The 20,537-nt window shown below is 46.1% G+C and overlaps 1 protein-coding gene across 1 annotated transcript; it reads left to right on the plus strand.

Moving 5' to 3' along the window:
- Positions 1-4,348: 4,348 nt before the first annotated feature.
- LOC138768728 (uncharacterized) lies at positions 4,349-14,348 on the plus strand. Its single transcript, XM_069946684.1, has 5 exons — positions 4,349-4,528; positions 4,852-4,971; positions 11,778-11,921; positions 12,401-12,544; positions 14,155-14,348. The coding sequence occupies exons 1-5, from the start codon at positions 4,480-4,482 to the stop codon at positions 14,346-14,348; spliced, it is 651 nt and encodes a 216-aa protein (XP_069802785.1). The 5' UTR covers positions 4,349-4,479.
- Positions 14,349-20,537: the final 6,189 nt, after the last annotated feature.

Below are 20,537 nucleotides of genomic sequence, written 5' to 3' on the forward strand. Positions count from 1 at the left end.
ATATAGAATAGCCCCCCTGCATCCCCTCATATAGAATAGCCTCCCCTGCATCCCCCCATACAGAATAGCCCCCTGCATCCCCCCATACAGAATAGCCCCCTGCATCCCCCCATATAGAATAGCCGCTTGCATCCCCCCCATACAGAATAGTCCCCCCCCCCCCGCATCTCCCACATATAGAATAGCCCCCTCCCCTGCACCCCCCCATATAGAATAGCCCCCTGCATCCCCCCAAATAGAATAGCCCCCCAGCATCCCCCCATATAGAATAGCCGCCTGCATCCCCCCCATACAGAATAGCCCCCCCTGCATCTCCCACATATAGAATAGCCCCCCCTGCATCCCCCCATATAGAATAGCCCCCCTGCATCCCCCCATACAGAATAGCCCCCCCTGCATCCCCCCATATAGAATAGCCCCCCTGCACCCCCCCATACAGAATAGCCCCCCCTGCATCTCCCACATATAGAATAGCCCCCCTGCATCCCCCCATATAGAATAGCCCCCTGCATCCCCCTCCCATATAGAATAGCCCCCCCCTGCAGCCCCCCATATAGAATAGCCCCCCCTGCATCCCCCCATATAGAATAGCCCCCCTGCATCCCACCATATAGAATAGCCTCCTGCATCCCCCTCCCATATAGAATAGCCCTCCTGCATCCCCCCATATAGAATAGCCCCCTGCATCCCCCTCCCATATAGAATAGCCTCCCCTGCACCCCCCCATATAGAATAGCCCCCTGCATCCCCCCATATAGAATAGCCCCCCTGCTTTCCCCGATATAGAATAGCCGCTTGCATCCCCCCCATACAGAATAGTCCCCCCTGCATCTCCCACATATAGAATAGCCCCCCTGCATACCCCTCCCATATAGAATAGCCCCCTGCATCCCCCCCCATATAGAAAAGCCCTCCTCCCTGCATCCCCACATATAGAATAGCCCCACTGCATCCCCACATATAGAATAGCCCCACTGCATCCCCACATATAGAATAGCCCCACTGCATCCCCCATATAGAATAGCCCTCTGCATCCCCCCCCATATAGAATAGCCCCCTGCATCCCCCTCCCATAAAGAATAGCCCCCCTGCATCCCCCCATATAGAATAGCCCCCTGCATTCCCCTCCCATAAAGAATAGCCCCCCCTGCACCCCCCATATAGAATAGCCTCCCCTGCATCCCCCCATACAGAATAGCCCCCTGCATCCCCCCAAATAGAATAGCCCCCCAGCATCCCCCCATATAGAATAGCCGCCTGCATCCCCCCATACAGAATAGCCCCCCCTGCATCTCCCACATATAGAATAGCCCCCCAGCATCCCCCCATATAGAATAGCCGCCTGCATCTCCCCCATACAGAATAGCCCCCCCTGCATCTCCCACATATAGAATAGCCCCCCTGCATCCCCCCATATAGAATAGCCCCCCTGCATCCCCCCATACAGAATAGCCCCCCCTGCATCTCCCACATATAGAATAGCCCCCCCCCGCAACCCCCCATATAGAATAGCCCCCTGCATCCCCCTCCCATATAGAATAGCCCCCCCCTGCAGCCCCCCATATAGAATAGCCCCCCTGCATCCCCCCATATAGAATAGCCCCCCTGCATCCCACCATATAGAATAGCCCCCTGCATCCCCCTCCCATATAGAATAGCCTCCCCTGCACCCCCCCATATAGAATAGCCCCCCCTGCTTCCCCCGATATAGAATAGCCGCCTGCATCCCCCCATACAGAATAGCCCCCTGCATCCCCCCATATAGAATAGCCCCCCCTGCATCCCCCCATATAGAATAGCCGCCTGCATCCCCCCATACAGAATAGCCCCCCCTGCATCTCCCACATATAGAATAGCCCCCTGCATCCCCTCATATAGAATAGTCGCCTGCATCCCCCCCATACAGAATAGCCCCTCCCCTGCATCCCCCTCCCATATAGAATAGCCCCCCTGCATCCCCCCATATAGAATAGCCCCCTGCATCCCCCTCCCATATAGAATAGCCTCCCCTGCACCCCCCCATATAGAATAGCCCCCTGCATCCCCCCATATAGAATAGCCCCCCCTGCTTTCCCCGATATAGAATAGCCGCTTGCATCCCCCCCATACAGAATAGTCCCCCATGCATCTCCCACATATAGAATAGCCCCCCCTGCATCCCCCCATATAGAATAGCCCCCCTGCATCTCCCACATATAGAATAGCCCCCTGCATCCCCTCATATAGAATAGTCGCCTGCATCCCCCCCATACAGAATAGCCCCCCCTGCATCCCCTCCCATATAGAATAGCCCCCCTGCATCCCCCCATATAGACTAGCCCCCTGCATCCCCCTCCCATATAGAATAGCCTCCCCTGCACCCCCCTATATAGAATAGCCCCCTGCATCCCCCCATATAGAATAGCCCCCCCTGCTTTCCCCGATATAGAATAGCCGCTTGCATCCCCCCCATACAGAATAGTCCCCCCTGCATCTCCCACATATAGAATAGCCCCCCTGCATCCCCACATATAGAATAGCCCCCCTGCATCCCCCCATATAGAATAGCCCCCCCCTGCATCCCCCCATATAGAATAGCCCCCCCTGCATCCCCCCATATAGAATAGCCCCCCCCTGCATCTCCCCATATAGAATAGCCCCCCCTGCATCTCCCACATATAGAATAGTCGCCTGCATCCCCCCCATACAGAATAGCCCCCCCCTGCATCTCCCACATATAGAATAGCCCCCCTGCATCCCCCCATATAGAATAGCCCCCTGCATCCCCCCCATATAAAATAGCCCCCCCCCCCCCCTGCATCTCCCCATACAGATTAGACCCCCTGCATCCCACCTGCATTTCTGGCCACATGTGAGGGGGTTAAAAAAAAAAAAAAAAACATTCTCACCTCACCTTGCTCCTCAGCAGCTTTGTCCTCAGTCTTGATCTTCGGTCCACGGCGGCGGCTCCTCTCCTCTCTCTCCTCCAGGTCCTCAGCGGCACGTCAGGGAAGTGGCGTCACCGCTGGGGGCCTGGTGGAGGTGGCTGCAGACGTGCCTGCGCGCGGCACGTCTGCGGCCTAGGCATTTGGGGGAGGATCAGACGGGGCGGAGACATGCCACCGCTGCCCCCTCCCGCCACCACAGCCCGCTCACCTCGGCCCGGCTGGCCCGCCCCTGCCTGCTTCTCCAACCAACGAGGGGCCACCACGGTCGGCCGCATCTCGGCCCCACTCTCCTGCTCCACGTTGATTGGAGGAGCACGTCAGGTGCGGGCAGGGGCAGGCCGAGCGGCTGGGCAGAGAGAAGCGGGCTGCGGTGGCGGGCCGCAGCGGTGATTTTTTTTTTTTTAATTATTATGTAGACCGGGCGGCTCACGGACTGGCAATCCGGCCAGCCCAGCGGGCATTTGCCCGGCTTGCCAGATTACCAGTCCGGGCCTGAGCACTTGTATACCACTGCATAATCATACCCTTGCCTATCAGCTACTGTTCACACTACAGAAGTATACCATACACTATACGTTTGTGGAGGTCCACTATATAGAAAAGCACTGACTGCTGTAATAGACCAAAAAGACATACCTTAGACCTCCATCTGGACAATGGTTGGCCTATCACTGCTTTAGGCATATACAGTGCCAGTAGCTTTCCTGATGCATATGCTGTACATATGCACCAAATACAGAGTATTTGCATAGCTTAGGCTCAGTTCACACTTCATTTTTGTTTCACTCTAACATATACACTTAAAAAGGAAAAAAATAAATTATTAATGGAGGGTGAAAATGGATGCTGCTGTGTGCTGTACTGAAGAATCTTTTTCCCATCGACCTACATTACAGCCTATTGCTGTACCCATGTTTTCCAGGCAGCCTTAGGCCTTTATCCAACATCAGCAGCAGTCACTACTAATCAAATGCCGCACCTCGGATTCAGACAAACTCAAGCATGCTCGAAGTTCGCTCAACTCAGAACAGCTCAGTGGCCCCATAGAGAAAGCTGAGGTGGCTACATAGGCAGGGTGAGCACTTCATTCATTGTGAGGACAATTCCAGGATCAGTGGGGGACCCAGCAAGCAGGCCCTGAACCATCAATCTGTTATCCCTTATCCTATTTAAGCTGGAATGGGAATACCCCTTTAACACTGCAATTCACCCTCTTTACAGCTGAACACATTTGGTAGATTGGCTGGAGGTCCCACCCTCCCTGTAGCTCCACTTTATCCACAATAGATAAGGAGAGGATGGAATTCTTCTGTGCTGCTTGATATGAGTAAGAAGTTAGAATCCTATGTTTGTCCCTATATTTCTGTATAATGTGTATGTTATAGATGTATTTGCTTCCTTACCCACCATTCTTAGGGACCTGTCACAGAAACATATTAAGATCACAGGACTGATCCACGGAAGACAAGTCTGCTGGGTATACCCCTTGCTGGCAGAGTCTCTAAGATTGTGCTGTGATCTGCCCTCTTGACTGTGAAGTCTACACATCACCATGAAGGTTCTCCTATCTGCTGTGCTTGTGTTTGGCCTGGTTTCTACAGGTAATGTAACTTTTTTCTTCTGTCTGTGGTTGTGATAGTGTTAGTATAGTAAGCAATGCTCAGTACTCCGCCGTGGTACTATAAACTGTAATGTATTTCTATGGTGTTTTATGACATCAAGTGTGTACATGTGATGTCATGTATATGCAGTAGTACTGAATATCCAACAGTGTGGATTTGTCTGATGTTGACAGAAATACTATGTGTGAACATAGCCTAAAAGTGCACAGTGACCAAGGGGGCCTCATCATTTAATGGGACATCAAAGAAAAAACTCTTAAAGTGAATTATTGTATAATTATGTGTATTTTTCTTAACTGAAGGTCTCAGCCTGGTTTGTGTAAAATGCGAAAACAGTACAGTTGCGTCTTGCTCTGGCAACCTAAGGAACTGCACTGACCAAACATTGTGCATGTCAACCATTACTCAGACTACAGCTGCCGGTAGGTGCCTCTATGTTACTATGTCCTAAACTGCACTACTACAAAATACTCAGATGTACATTAAAGGAGTTATCTAGGATTACAAAGCTGAAAATTTTGTGAAGGTCAATAGTGTTCCCCCCCCCCCCCCCCCCATCCTCAGGTTATGTATGGTATTGCAATTCAGCTTTATTCACTTTAATGGAACTGAGCTGCATAACCAAACCCAAACTGAGGACAGCAGTGGTGCTGTTTCTGGAAGGAAGCTTCCATGTTTTTCTTAAGCTTAGGAACCCCCTTTAATCACTTACCCCCAATGCAATATCTACAACATGTTCCCCAGCTATCATGTGCTATGAATAATACTGTGTCTGACACCATTTTATCTTATTTGAATAATTGTTGTATATTATTGCCATCTTTTTGTTGCAACTTTGGAAAGTTGTGGTAACAAATACATAATAACTGCACTTTGTGAACTTGGCCATATGTTGTAACGAGACATTAGGTCCTGGGCGTAACTGTTATCTTCACTTTATTTATTTTTTAATATGGGGGTTTATGTATGATGGCTATCACAAACTGGCATCCAACATGGCTATACAGTGGAATTACATGTTACTGAACTTTGTTCTATTGAAAAGAATGGAGCTGAACTGGAGACGAGTGGTGCTGTTTCGGGAAGAAAGTGGCCATGTTTTTCTAATGCTAGATAACCCCTTTACATGTATAATATGGATATTCTGCTTATTACACATGTTAACCCCTTGAGGACCAGGCCCAAAATGACCCAGTTGACCGCGCAAATTTTCGTTTTTTTTCCTCCTCCCCCCTCTAAGAGCTCTAGCACTTACATTTTTCTATCTACAGGGCCATGTAAGGGGATGTTTTTTACAGTAATAGTTGTACTGTGTAATGGCGTCTTTTATTCTACCATAACATGTATAATGGAACCCCAAAATTATTATTTATGAAGATATAAATTGGTAAAATCGTAAAAAAAGAATGCAATATTGTAACTTTTGGGGGGTTCCTGTGTCTACGTAATGCACTATATGGTAAAAGCGACATGATACCATTATTCTATAGGTCAGTCTGAACACAACCACATGCAGGTTACACAGATTTTCTAATGGTATATATTTTTTTTTTTATGAAATCCTTTTTTTTTTTTTTTTTTTTCTTTTTTTACAATTATTAATAAAATGGGCCTATTGGGACGCTTATAATGGTTTTATTTTTTCACCTATGGGGCGTCATTTTCTCCGCCATGATCTATAGTTTTTATTAATACCATATTTGTGAAGATCGGACGTTTTGATCACTTTTTTTTTTTTTTTTTTTTTTTTTAAATTATTATTTAGATATAACTAGAAAATGTACCCGGCGCTGCCCGGGTATAAAGTGTCAGTGTGTTAATTAGATTTGTTCTAAGGTGCCCAGGAGGCCAAGCTAAAGGTATTGTTTCATCTAAGTTAATCAGTGGAATTAGTGTATACCTGTAGTGCATAGTTGGAGGGGTTCTGTATACCCACAATGTATAGTTGGGGGGGTCTCTCATATCTGTAGTGCATAGTTGGGGGGGCTGTATACCTATAGTGTATAGTTGAGGGAGGTCCTGTATACCTGCAGTGTACAGTTGGTGAAGGTCCTGTATACCTGTACTGTATAGTTCGGGGGTCCTGTATACCTGTAGTATATAGTTGGTGCTGTATACCTGTAATGTATAGTTGGTGGAGGTCTTGTATACCTGTAGTTTATAGTTTGAGGGTCCTGGATACCTGTAGTGTATAATTGGTGGAGGTCTTGTATACCTATAGTAAATAGTTTGAGGGTCCTGTATAACTATAGTATAGAGTTGGTGGAGGTCCTGTATACCTGTAGTGTATAGTTTGGGGTCCTATATACCTGTAGTATATAGCTGGTGGAGTTCCTGTATACTTGTAGTATATTTGGGGTCCTGTATACTTGTAGTATATTTGGGGTCCTGTATACTTGTAGTATAGAGTTGGTGAAGGTGCTGTATACCTGTAGTGTATGGTTTTGAGGTCCTGTATACCTGTAGTGTATAGTTGGTGGAGGTCCTGTATACCTGAAGTATATAGTTGGTGGAGGTCCTGTATACCTGTAGTGTAAAGTTTGGGGTCCTGTATACCTGTAGTATATAGTTTTGTGGAGGTCCCATGCACTTGTAGTGTATAGTTCTGGAGTCCTGTATACCTGTAGTGTCCTGTATACCTGCAGGGTTGTATTTACCCGTATGGCAGTGTTATTCAGTCACAGTGTGTCGGTATTGGTCATGTCTGGTATGGGGGTGTTATCCAGTCACAGTATGGCGGTATTGGTCAGGTCTGGTGTGGCGGTGTTATCCAGTCACGGTATGGTGGTATTGGTCAGGTCTGGTATAGCGGTGTTATCCAGTCACAGTATGGCGGTATTGGTCAGGTCTGATATGATGGTGTTATCCAGCACAGTATAGCGGTATTGGTCAGGTCTGGTGTGGCGGTGTTATCCATTCACAGTATGGCGGTATTGGTCAGGTCTGGTATGTAGGTGTTATCCAGTCACAGTATGGCGGTATTGGTCAGGTCTGGTATGGAGGTGTTATCCAGTCACAGTATGGCGGTATTGGTCAGGTCTGGTATGGAGGTGTTATCCAGTCACAGTATGGCGGTATGGGTCAGGTCTGGCAGTGTTATCCAGTCACAGTATGGCGGTATTGGTCAGGTCTGGTGTAGCAGTGTTACCCAGTCACAGTTTGGTATACCTGTTGTGCCCTGTATATACATGTACTGTATGGATGGAGTAGGGGGTCCTGTATATACATGTACTGTATAGATGGAGTAGGGGGTCCTGTATATACATGTACTGTATAGATGGAGTAGGGGGCCCTGTATATACATGTACTGTACAGATGGAGTAGGGGGCCCTGTATATACATGTACTGTACGGATGGAGTAGGGGGCCCTGTATATACATGTACTGTATAGATGGAGTAGGGGGCCCTGTATATACATGTACTGTATAGATGGAGTAGGGGGTCCTGTATATACATGTACTGTATAGATGGAGTAGGGGGTCCTGTATATACATGTACTGTATAGATGGAGTAGGGGGTCCTGTATATACATGTACTGTACAGATGGAGTAGGGGGTCCTGTATATACATGTACTGTATAGATGGAGTAGGGGGCCCTGTATATACATGTACTGTATAGATGGAGTAGGGGGTCTACCAGTTCTGTGGATGTTGTGAGGCAGCTTCCCTAGCAACCATTGCTCCCTGTGAAAATGAAAGCAGTAATCCTATTGGTTGCTAAGGCTCCAACTGCCGTGTCTGCTGCAGCTAATTATATCACCTGTGTTTGCAGTGAGGAGATTTTCCCATTCATCTCTATGGGGCGCCTCTCTTTCCCCTCCCCCTCCCCTCCTGTACATCTGGCGGGGACTGGACCTTCGCAATAACCTTCCCGGGCACCCAATGTATCTGTGTGCCAAATTTGGGGTCAAACGGTTCAGGCATTTGGAAGTCTATAGAGGACGGACGGACGGACAGACAGACAGACTTTGATTTTTATGATATAGATGTAACAAAAAATCGGTAATCCTGGCACTTTTTTCCCTCTTATTGTCTACGCTGTTCGCCGTTAGTGATGACGCTTGTTATATTTTAATCGGACAATTACACACGCTACGGTATATTATATGTTTAATTTCATATGTCTTATTTATATAATGGGAAAGGGGGTGATTTAAACTTTTATTGGGGGAGGGGCTTTGGGGTATTTATAAAGACATTTTTACTTTTTTTTTTTTTTTTTTTTTTTTTTTTTCCCTTTTTACACATTTTAAGTCCCCTTTGGGGACTTTTACATACATTCACTAGATCATTATATACACTGATCATTGCTATGCCATAATCATACCATTGATCAGTGTGATAGGCGCTCAGCTGTGGCCGTTAAAACGATCAAGACCCCCGTAGTCACACTGTGAGGGTCCCGATCGGTAAGTGACAGGGGACTGCCCCTGTCACTTACTTAAAAGCCGCTGCGTTTAAGGGGTTAATGACACACTGCAGCACGATCGCTGCGCAGCCTGAGGGCTGAACAGCTCCCTGCAGCCGACCCCAGCTCCTATGAAGCACGCTCCACTCTGGATGCCACTTCATAGGAAAGGACGTATTGGTATGCCCAGGGTCGTCTAGGGTTTAAAGGGGTACTTCAACGAAAATCTTTTTCTTTCAAATCAACTGGTTTCAGAAAGTTGTATAGATTTGTGATTTACTACTACTTTTCTCGTCTTAAGTCTTCCAGTACTTATCAGCTGCTGTATGTCCTGCAGAAAGTGGGGTATTCTTTCCAGTCTGACACAGTGCTCTGCTGCCACCTAGGTCCGAGATTGAACTGTCCAGAGCAGGACAGATTTTCTATGGGGCTTTGCTACTCTTGAGGACAGTTCCTATCTCAAACAGAGGCGGCAGTAGAGAGCACTAGGTCAGACTGAAAAGAATACACAGCTTCCTGCAGGGCATACAGCATCTGATAAGTACTGAAAGACTGTATTTACTAATCGATATAACAATATGAAACCAGTTGATTTTTAAAGAAAAAAAATGCCAGAGTACCCTTTTAAGGCCCCTTTCACACAATGTTTTTGTTGGATAGCTCTGTCTCTTCATCTACAAATTTTTACTCCTTTGCCCTACTTTCTGTATATACTGGTACTCTAAGGCCCCGTTCACACTGAGCAAGAACGTCGGAATTAATCCCGCCGTGCTCAGTGTGCTGCTTTGAGTGAATAAGAGGGCGCGCGCTCCTCCGCAGCTGCCGCTCTCTGCTCAAAGAAGTGACATGTCATTTCTTTGAGCGGAGAGCGGCGGCTGCAGAGGAGCGTGCCCCCTCTTTCACTGACAGTGAGACACTGAGCAAGGCGGAATTCCGACGTTCTTGCTCAGTGTGAACGGGGCCTAACAGTGTAAGACATATAGTAGCTACCATTGCACCTGCACCCATTTTACCATTTGCCTACATATACAAGTCATGAGTACAGAGGTTTCTAGCTCTTGTGTAAGATGTCACACTATGAGTAATACACTATAATTTATCTACATTGAAGAAGGATTGTAAATCACACAGCGTGCCAACAACTCAAGGTTGTAAAGGTTCTGTAAACATTATAAAACCTAGAAGACATTCCAGTCAGGTATGACAAACCTGCAACCTGACCTGACCCATATCCTTTATTCGAAGGGGTTATCCCGGATCAGAAGAAACACAGCTAATTTCTTGCAAAATAGCACCATCCCTGTCCTCCAGTGGTACAGCAAAACACCCAAACTGAGGACAAGAATGGGGCTGTTTCTAGAAGAAAGAGGCAATGTTTTTGTAAGCCAATGACTCCCTCTCTGTAAGAGCTGCTGCACGGTAACTATGAGCGCTCGTTACGAGTGCTCATAGTTACTGTACATAGCGCGGCTCAGCATACAGGTATGCTGAGCTGCAGCAGGGGTCTGGATAGCTGGCCTCCGCAGTCTGGATTTGGACGCTGTCCACCAGTTGAGGACCCCTGGTATAGAAGGAAGACACCTTCCAGTACAGAGATCATGTGGTAGATGATTATAACCTCAAAAATCAGAACCCAGCATGAATAGCAGCTGCTGCAGAAACTTTGGAAGCAGACATGTCAAACACCTGATAAAAGTGCAAAATGGAGCAATATATAAGGGAAACCTCTTCCATGTGTACTGGGTTAGGGGGAATATACAACTATCAGAGCTCAGCATGAATAGCAGCTCCAGCATACACAGAAACACACATACACCTATATACTTATATACTCATCATACACACAGCAGCTATAGCTCTGTCCTCCCCTCTTCCCCCTCACGCCGATCTCTTTACAGTTTAAGGACCTTCGGGTCATGTGATTCACAGGTCTGTCTTTCTCTCCCTCTGTGTTTTGCCATAGCGGTGCCTGCGCTATCCATGGACACTGCAGGGTGAGCAGGCCCCGGAGCAGGGTAGTTATTTTTGTTTTTTATCTCTCGGTGTTTATACGTTTTCAGACGTTCAGTGAACCCATAACGCTAAAATAAGACTTTCCTCCTCCATAACATGGCTGCCATGGGGGAGCATGTGACCATGCTTTGGCCATTGTGTCCACTGTTGAGCCTGTATATGTCTAAAAGCCCTATTCCACCGGACAATTATCGTTTGCATAATCGTTAACGATTAAAGATCTCAAACGACCGCTGTTGCGAAAGACCTGAAAACGTTCAGTCATTTCCATGGAATGATAATCGTTACTTATGATCGTAATTGCGATCGTTTGTTCCTCGCTATTTATTCGTTATTGCGTTCGTATCTATTGCGAACGACCAAACGATGTCTTATTCAATGCGAACGATTTGCAAACGAGCAACGATAAAAATGGGTCCAGGTCTTATAAAGCGATCAACGATTTCTCGTTCGGTCGTTAATCGTTAACTGCATTTCAACCGAACGATTATCGTTTAGATTCGAACGATTGAACGATAATCGTCCGGTGGAATAGGGCCCTAAGGAGGATACAGAAGGCGGGGCATCATGGTCACATGCTCCTTCATGCCTGGCCATCTTATTGTTTCCACTGTTGCTTGAGGCAATGCTGAGCCTTATTGCTGTGAGAGGGAGAATACAGTCCAGACAAAAGTTTTTCCACATTGCTCCTTCTGAGGTCACAAACTGGAAAAAAAAAATTTGATTGGGGCCAACATCTTTCCTATACACTAATATATATAAGTGTAAATCTATCCAAATGGTAACTATTTCTGTGTTTTATTTTAGATGGACAAAAAACCTTTACATTTGAAAGAGACTGTGGAGATGCTGATCAGTGTAACACCACGGGCAGCATGACCAGCTACATCTCCACAGAAACCCATCATACCTGCTGCAACACAGACTCCTGTACTCCTCCACAGCCGACCTGTGAGTACGGGAATCTTGATCCTCTTGGAAAATGAATTGGGCCACTAATGAAATAAGCATCTTCTCTTATTGCCTATATACGTATTGCTATGTCTTGCGTCTGGAAGGTGTTCTCTTTAGCCACTGAATTCATTCATAAAGGCATAAAGGAAAAAAAGGAAAAAAGGAAAATGTAAAATGTTTTTTGAATCAGGGTCTAGGAACATCTAGTGCAGTATTTCTCAACTTCAGTCCTCAAATACCCCCCCCCCCCCCCCCATGACTTGAGGGTATTCTATATAGAGAACAGTGGTTGGTGATCCCTGGTGCACTGACTATATCACCTGTGAAATACTAAGGAAATCTTCAAAACATTACCTCTTATTGGAGCTTGAGGACTGGAGTTTAAAAAAAAAAAACAGAAAACCCCCTGATCTGATGAACATTGGGGGGTGGGATACTTGACCTTTCAATACCTAACACTGGTTCTCTCCAATCAGTATCTACAGAGAAACGTCTGCAAAACAATATTCAGTGTCCCGTCTGCATTTCCCATATTAAAGGACAATGTCCCCTCTCAAATGTAAGGAACTGTACTGGAGATCAGAAGTACTGTGCACGTTACGTGGTTAAGAGTGACTCAGGTGAGTGTGCAGTCCAAAGCCTACTGTATGTATCCTGGAAATAGTAGATGGGAGGCATAGATGGTTTAAAGGGGTATTCCAGTAAAAATCTACTTTGTCGCCTATCCACAAGATAGTAGAAAAGTAGGAGATCGCGGGGGTCTGACCCCTGAACCCCCCCCCCCCCCCCCCCCCCCCCCGGTGATCTCTGTATCTGACACCGCTGGCTCTGTTATGAATAGAGCCCGGGTCAGCACGCGACCCGCTGCTCTATTCATTCCTATGGAGAGACGGAAAGAGCAGAGTACGCCGTAAGAGCGATGTACTCTGTTCTTTCACTCGCTCTATAGGAATTAATAGAGCCAGGGGTCGCGTGCTGACCCGGGGCTCTATTCATAACAGAGCCAGCGGGGTCAGATACAGAGATCACCGGGGAGTTCAGGGGTCAGACCCCCCGTGATCTCCTACTTTTCCCCTATCCCGTGGATAGGGAAAAGTAAATTTTTCCCAGAATATCCCTTTAATTTTAAGAAAATATATTATTTGGACCTTGCGTGAAGCAAGTATGCATATGCTTTGAATGGAGAAAAGATGGGTAGGCTTTGGTATCCGTTATATCAGGCAATTAAGTTTAACATACTTAACTCTTTTCTCCCCTTAGGGTAGCTTCACACACCGTATTGCAGTGGATTTTCTGCTTCGGATCTGCAGCAGTTTAGATCTAAATAACTGAACACAGCATCAAATCTGGTTTGTGAAGGTACCCTAAGGGTGCCTTCACACGTATAGGATTTGCAGCAGATTTGATGTCGCAAATTATCAGTTTCAAATCTGGGCCATCAAATCTGCTGCGGATCCTGTACATGTGAACACACCTTAGATCTATCCTAGGTTGGATAAGGCTGCTATACAAGTTACAGTCAACCAGTAAATTGGCGGGTTCAGCTGACTTTTCACTAATGTGTATGAGAGCTTTTAGAGATGAGCTGTCAGCCAGCAAGGTGGGACTAAGATGCTGACTGTTTCCAAGGGCAACAAAAAATTTTGTAAGCATCTCTGACTAAGGAGCCTATTCCACGGGAGTGATAATCGACCGATTCGGCCGATTATCGCTCGGTGGAATAGAGAGAACGATCAGCCGATGAACGTGAATCATGATCGGCTGATCGTTCATTTAGGTTCAAACCTAAAATCGTCCGTCACCCACACATCGCTACGGTGGAATAGCGGCGGCGACCAACGATCCAAGCAGCATATATTACCTAGCAGGGCCGCGGCCAGTGATTGGCTGAGCGGTCTGACAGCTCAGTCAGGCCGCACCGAAGCTGATGCTGCGACGCAGGACCCAGGAAGGAAGACTGAGCGGAGGAGAAGCCCTGCTAGGTAATGTATGCTGCTAGGGCATCGGTAACGATGTCCCTGTAGCCCTCGCTAAACTATCATCGGGGCCGTGGAATGGGCCCAGTAAACGAGCGCCGATCTAGCAGATCTGCGCTAGTTTACATCGTTGCTCGGCCCGTGGAATAGGGCCCTAAGACGCAAAAAATGCAAAGAAAACTAGTTCGAACATTACTAAAAATTACTGGAATGCATGAATTGTGGTTTGCTAGAAAAATGTCCCTGTCTTTCAGAAAGCACCATCATTATGGGCTGCGCTAGTGAGTCTTTCTGCCGTACAGCTGAAACTCAGAAACTCCTCGATGGGAAGATCACACAAGTGGTGGCGACATGTATCCGAAGTGGTAGTGACTCTTTAAAGGCCCATGTTTTCCACCACCTCCCTGCTCTTCTGGGAACACTGGTTTATATTGTTTTCTATGTATAAAACACTTTTTTTTTGGGGGGGGGGGGTATTCTAAAGAATTAAGCTTGTATCTCTTGAGTCAGATGGGGGGGATATATGGGGTGTATGTAAATAAACATTTTCTATGTCTGTGGATGACGATGTGATGCAGAACAATCATGTTGAGATTTATGGAATTCTAAAGAAAAACTGTTTTGGAATAATTTTTCGGTACAATGTAATTTAATAACTTTTTATACCTTTTTGTCTGAAATAAATAAAATTGGACACGTGGTCTGGTGTCCAAAAATAATTTCTCGGAGTATAGGAGGAAAATAATTCGAGACTAATTTAAGGAGCTGCTGTGCCAATCCTTCCCTAGGGGACTCAGCCTAGGGGACTCAGTATAGCGCTCAGCTATCTGTGTAAGAAACTAAAGGGCTGCTACATATCATTAGTAGCACTTCTGTAACTATTGAGTCTCCCTGATGTCTGGTTTAATGCTTCCTCAAGTGTAATGTCTAGTCTAATGCTATGTGTCACTAGTGTTTTGCCTGCACTGTCTGCTCTGCTACATTCTGCTGTGGCTGCAGCACAACTGGCACAGGCTGCTTCCTCAAGTCCGTCCATTTTAATACAAATGTTTTAGAATGGACAGCAGGGGAGGCTCAGTATTCCTAGCATTGCATGTGCAGTAACCAGGGGTTGCCAGGTGGTAAACTGGGTGAGTTGTCGTGTACCGCTGAGACACTTGTCATGGTGGCCAGGAATGGTATGTGCCCACCCCTGGGTGTGCAGACACACAGATTTTAGGTTAGGTGCCTGTGTAGAGAAACCATAGGGTCCAGCAATGACCTTGACCAGGAACAGGTTTACTGAAATCTTTTAACATGACAGTGCACACTATACAGTTCTTGAGAATAATGGTGCAGAAAATACAGTTAAGGCTTTTGTTGACGAGATCCCTCTAGCTAAGTACTTGAGAATAATAGACTTTAGAATACTTCACAGCATTCTCGCTGGTAGAATAACACTTGAAAATATCAAAAGTACTTGAATATACTATATAACTGAATAGGCTGGATTTACTCTGACTTGTTAAACTGTGGTGGTGACAGTGGACTGCTGGTGATAGGTCAGGAGCCTTATTTAGACCTGAGAGTACTCAGCTTGGGGGCTGTTAAAAGAAGAGTACCTACGCCCATGGGAATGAACATCCGCCTAATGCAGTCTTGTGGGCACTAAGTGACACTAGACCAGGAATGTAGGCCCACCCTGTGGGAGAAGCTAGCAGTCTGGGTGACCCCTAAGGAATCCTAGTAGGAGCAATGGAGTTTTTGGCTATCCCTGCTTACCTAGCTGCTGACTTAAGAATCCTGGATAGACCTTCATGACTTAGATTTCCACACAGCATGAATACGGTTGACCCGTATGACTCTCCCACTGCCTCACCTCGAGATGCTCTAGCCAGATTTGACTAGAAAAATCTGATGTGCTGGAAGAAATGCATGCTGATTCAGGGTAGGAACACACAAAATGGGTCCTGGCCGCCAGGCCAGGCCCTGGAAGAATCCCCTCAGCTGGCTCTCTCTAGTGTAGTCTACAACTCCCCAAACTAGTGTTACTTCATTATTTATATCTTTAAGGGGGACCTGATTGGGCAAGGGAGACTAAGAAACAGACCATATGGAAAAAAGCAACAAGCAAAGAAAAATAGGGAGGGATTTCTTTACAAACCAACTGTACTGTAAAGTAATGTTGCACAGTGTATCTACTCACTTCTCGGAGGGGACATGGACCTACTCCCCCTGTTGCCTGGAAAGCTCCACTAGGATCATCAGAGTAAGGAAACTGTTTTCCAGCAGAAGACAGGCCTTAGTGGAGAGACTAGCTTTCCGGGCAATGGGGGGGGGGGGGGGGGAGAGTAGGTCCATCTCCCCTCCGAGAAGTGAGTAGATACACTGTGCAACATTACCTTGCAGTACAGTTGGTTTGTAAAAAGATGGCTCTCCATTTTTCTTTGCTTGTTGCTTTTTTCCATATACCTGTGCCAGAGCTGTTGAAGGTATCAGGAGGGTGTAGCAATCCTGGCTAAAATCATTTTGAACTATTGCTGGCTATTATACAATAGTGAGTGGTGGGGATACACCACTCACCAAGTTTAAGTGTATCTGTTTTTTATGTTGTATTTATTTTTTGGGTTTGTGGACAAGTACCTCCCCACTGGCGAAGTATTTTTTCTATTTTGTTCTATAAGAAACAGACCAACAGTAGATCGCAAGAACACTGTGGAGTACACAGCTCAAGGATTGGTTCACAACAGGACATCAGACAGTGGCATAGATATAGTGGTAAATACATTAATATACTTCACAGTTACCTTTAGACTACATTTCTTATAGCTGTTATATATTGGACATACAATGCAGTGACACCTAGTGGAGAGAGAAGCATAATACAGGTTTCAGCCCCAGAGCATATAAACACAAAGTACTGACATACACATCCTTCTAAAGACTGCAGTGGACAGCTACTTTGGGACACTGCACATGCAGCAGCATTAGAAATACAGTGGTACCTTGGTTTAAGAGTAACTTGGATTAAGAGCGTTTTGCAAGGAGAGCTCACAGTTTTTCAAACTCGTAACTTGGTTTAAGAGCAATGCTTTGGTGTAAGAGCTTCCTGTGCTGGGTGGGAGGGGGAGTGGGGGAGGGGCATGGTCTGCATAGCAGGGTCTACAGCCCTGTGCTCTGACCTAGGAAGTCTCCCTCACCTTCCAAATCATAGCAGATCCACTTCATCAGGGGACAGGACTGTGGAGGTAATCTCTTCATAGCTGTAACTCCTCTCTCCCCGGACAGAGAGTGCTGCATGTATGTGCCCACATCTGCCCTGCTCATTCCTTCATTCTTCCTGCAGTGTCTTTCAGCCATTGTGTTCCCATCCTCTCCATTCCTGCTATAATGTACCTGCACTTACCTGCTATATACACTGCTATATTGTGCCTGCACTCACACTCAGCTATACATGCTGCTATAATGTGCCTGCACTCACACTCAGCCATTCACACTGCTGTATAGAAAAGTTTGTCGCTGTCCTCATGCACAGCTCTGTGATTCTCACTTACTGATTGGTCCATGCTGAACATAGCCCTTCCCATTGCTGTCATGTGACCACACAGACCTCTGACAGCAGCCCTGCCTCTCTATTCTAGCCTGTTGTACTACGCTACTACATTATGGGGATCTGCGGTCCCATCATGTATCTATAAACTGCTGCTGTGTTATCAGGTTTATGCACTTACTATACATTATACTCCACATGCTGATTGCTATACTGTGCAGTAATTTATAATATCACATATTCAGCTGTTTTTCATTGTTTGTTTCATCTGTTCTACATGTTATTCAGAATTTAAAAAATCATTATTTTTGGGGTGAGGAACCAATTGTCTGCATATCAATGATTTCTAATGGGGAAAATTTGCTTTAGTTTAAGAGTGGATTTGGATTACAAGCACGGTCCCGGAACGGATTATGCTCGTAACCAAGGCACCACTGTATTTAACTGTTGAGATGAGGGATTGAGAGACCCTGCAGTTCCAGACACGGCCATTGGTGGAAGTAGAGAGGACATGTTGCCCCTTACTGCTGCCAGTCAACTTAAAAATTCTAAATGTTTATATTGTCTTTATATAATTTTTTGAAAAATAGATATAACTAGAAGAGTGACCATAAATGGCATGTGGAGCCAGATCTTCATTTATAAAAATCTCCCCCACTTTTGTGCCATACCACATAAAATATTCTGTAAAATAAAACATACGCTATAAACGTGGCTTTAAAAATTAACTTCATAAGCCAGAAGCTATTATGTGGCGCTGAATGATGACTACTGGTCAGAACTATTCACTGTAATGGGGATCATTTTATGATGATTATCTGCACTTCAACATTGACTTTTTATTTGTCTCTATATTAAGTCTTGTACTAAAGCTGGTTTTACACGTGTGCACTTCAGAGTCACCTTAGCTTTATTTCAGGCTCAATAATCTGAACAAGCATCGGTGTAGAGATCTGTGATTCTGTAAGCTGGGGTCAATAAACCTATTTGGAAGCTAAGATTTATATTGGTCTTGCAGGAATCTGGTCTAAAAACCCAGTTCCATTGCCATTTTTCCCTCCTGCTGTTATTCTGTGCCAAAAACAAGTCTGTAAAGTAATAGTGTGAAGATAACTGCACCTGGAAAGGAAAACTATAAAGAACGCCAAAAATATTCACCTGCATGTCTGCAGGTCACTACTAGATGAACATTACAACAGGTCTAATGCCTGTCCACTAGTCTTGAGGGGAGTTGCTCTGATATAGGGGTAAGGTCACTGCCCCCTATTAGGGTGTGTTCACACTATGGAATAGGGGCGGATGATCCGCCGCAGATTCCATTGCTCGCCTCCGACGCACATCTTTGCACGTGCCATAGACTCCATTCTATGGTCGGGTGAATTCCGCTGTATGCCCGAACAATTGACATGTCAATTCTTGGGCGTACGGTGGAATTCGCCTGACCATAGAATGGAGTCTATGGCACGGACAAAGATGCACGTGGGGGTGAGCAGGTGATCTGCCCTGATTCCTCAGTATGAACATACCCTTAGGCCTCTGGTATCTTTAGCTTAGGGTTTATTGCAGCTCATTCACAACTCTCTGGGGCATTTGTCCTCCCAATGCTAGTATCTCTAAGGTAGAGATGAGTGAATTTGCAGTACAAACAAAGCAAATCACTTTGTTAGCTTGGCATTCTGCTTATCAGCCCGCTGCCTTTGAAGTCTGTGCCACTCCACCCTGGGTGCCTGAAAAAGCTGGATCCATGACTCATGCCACTGTCCGCTGGTTCTTTGCATTGACTAATCCCTCAGCTAGCCACCTCAGCAGTTATGCACCTATCACAGAGGGTCAACGTTTCCCCTTGTTCAATTAATGTTGTGGAGAGTTGAGGAGTTAGTTGGTTTGGATTAAGCGTATGAGAGAATGTATTATAGAGATCCTGCTGAAGACACACTAGCAGGACTATTTCTTTCTTTCAACTTTTGAGATCCTAGTCCTGTCCTCCTAGAGCATCGCGTGGAGGGATTAGAGTGAAGGACGGGATCAACCTGTTTCTCCTACCTCTTAAGGCTACACAAATTTATTAAGGTATTGTACAAATCAGTAACTAAGCACAGTGCAAAGGCTGTGTTTCTCTCGCAAGTTGCTAGGATTCCTAAAGGGTCACCCGGACGGCTACCTATACCCACTAGATGGGCCTGTAATCCCTGATCGTGTGTCACTGCATGCCCACAAGCTAGCGTAGGTGGAAGTTACCTACCGTGGATACAGGAACTTTCACAGCCCAGCCGTGTACCACAGTGTCTGAATAGGCCCCCGTCTGTAGCCTGCAGGATACCGAGTCACCCTTGCTTTACACCTAAAAGTATTTTACCAGTTACTGCTATATTATTCAAGCTCACCTCAGAGATTAGCCTTGTTTACATTACTGGAACTTTCATTGATTTTTATACACCTTCACCACACCAGTCCTAAACGGAGGGAGCCAGTTTTAGAGTCTTCAGGGGCAGGCTCATACCACTCCCGGCTACCGTAAAAAGTGCCTTGTTGGTAGCCCTACAACCTTGCCAAGCTACCATAACTTCTGGCCCCCTGCACATGTCCTACATGAAGTGGTATATTCTTTCCAGTCTAAGGGTATGTGCACACTACGGAATCCAGACAGAAAAATCCATTGCGGACTCTGGCGGCTGTGCATCTCTGCCCATGCCATAGACTCCATTCTATCCATTGGTGGATTCCACCGTCTCTCCAAAGAATGTACAGGCCGCCAGAGTCCACGAGCAGGGGCAAGCTGCGGAATCCACAACGTATTTTTCGTTGGGATTAGGTAGTGGGCACATACCCTAACAGTGCTCCTTGCTGCAGGCTCTGTCCGTGGCGAGAACTGTCCAGAGCAGTAGCAAATCCCCATAGAAAACCTCTCCTGCTCTGGACAGTTTGTGTCACCGACCACAGAGAGCACTGTGTCAAACTGGAAAGAATTCATCACTTCCTGCAGGAAATACAGCAGCTCATAAGTACTGTAAAAAAAAGATTGCCGGTAGAAAAAGACCACCTGGTCCATCTAGTCAGCCCTGTATATGGCTCACAGCACCCACTGGCCTGTCAGTCTCTTTTGTGGCC

The sequence above is a fragment of the Dendropsophus ebraccatus genome, chromosome 12 (genome assembly GCF_027789765.1).
Source record: "Dendropsophus ebraccatus isolate aDenEbr1 chromosome 12, aDenEbr1.pat, whole genome shotgun sequence".
Classification (NCBI taxonomy): Eukaryota; Metazoa; Chordata; class Amphibia; order Anura; family Hylidae; genus Dendropsophus; species Dendropsophus ebraccatus.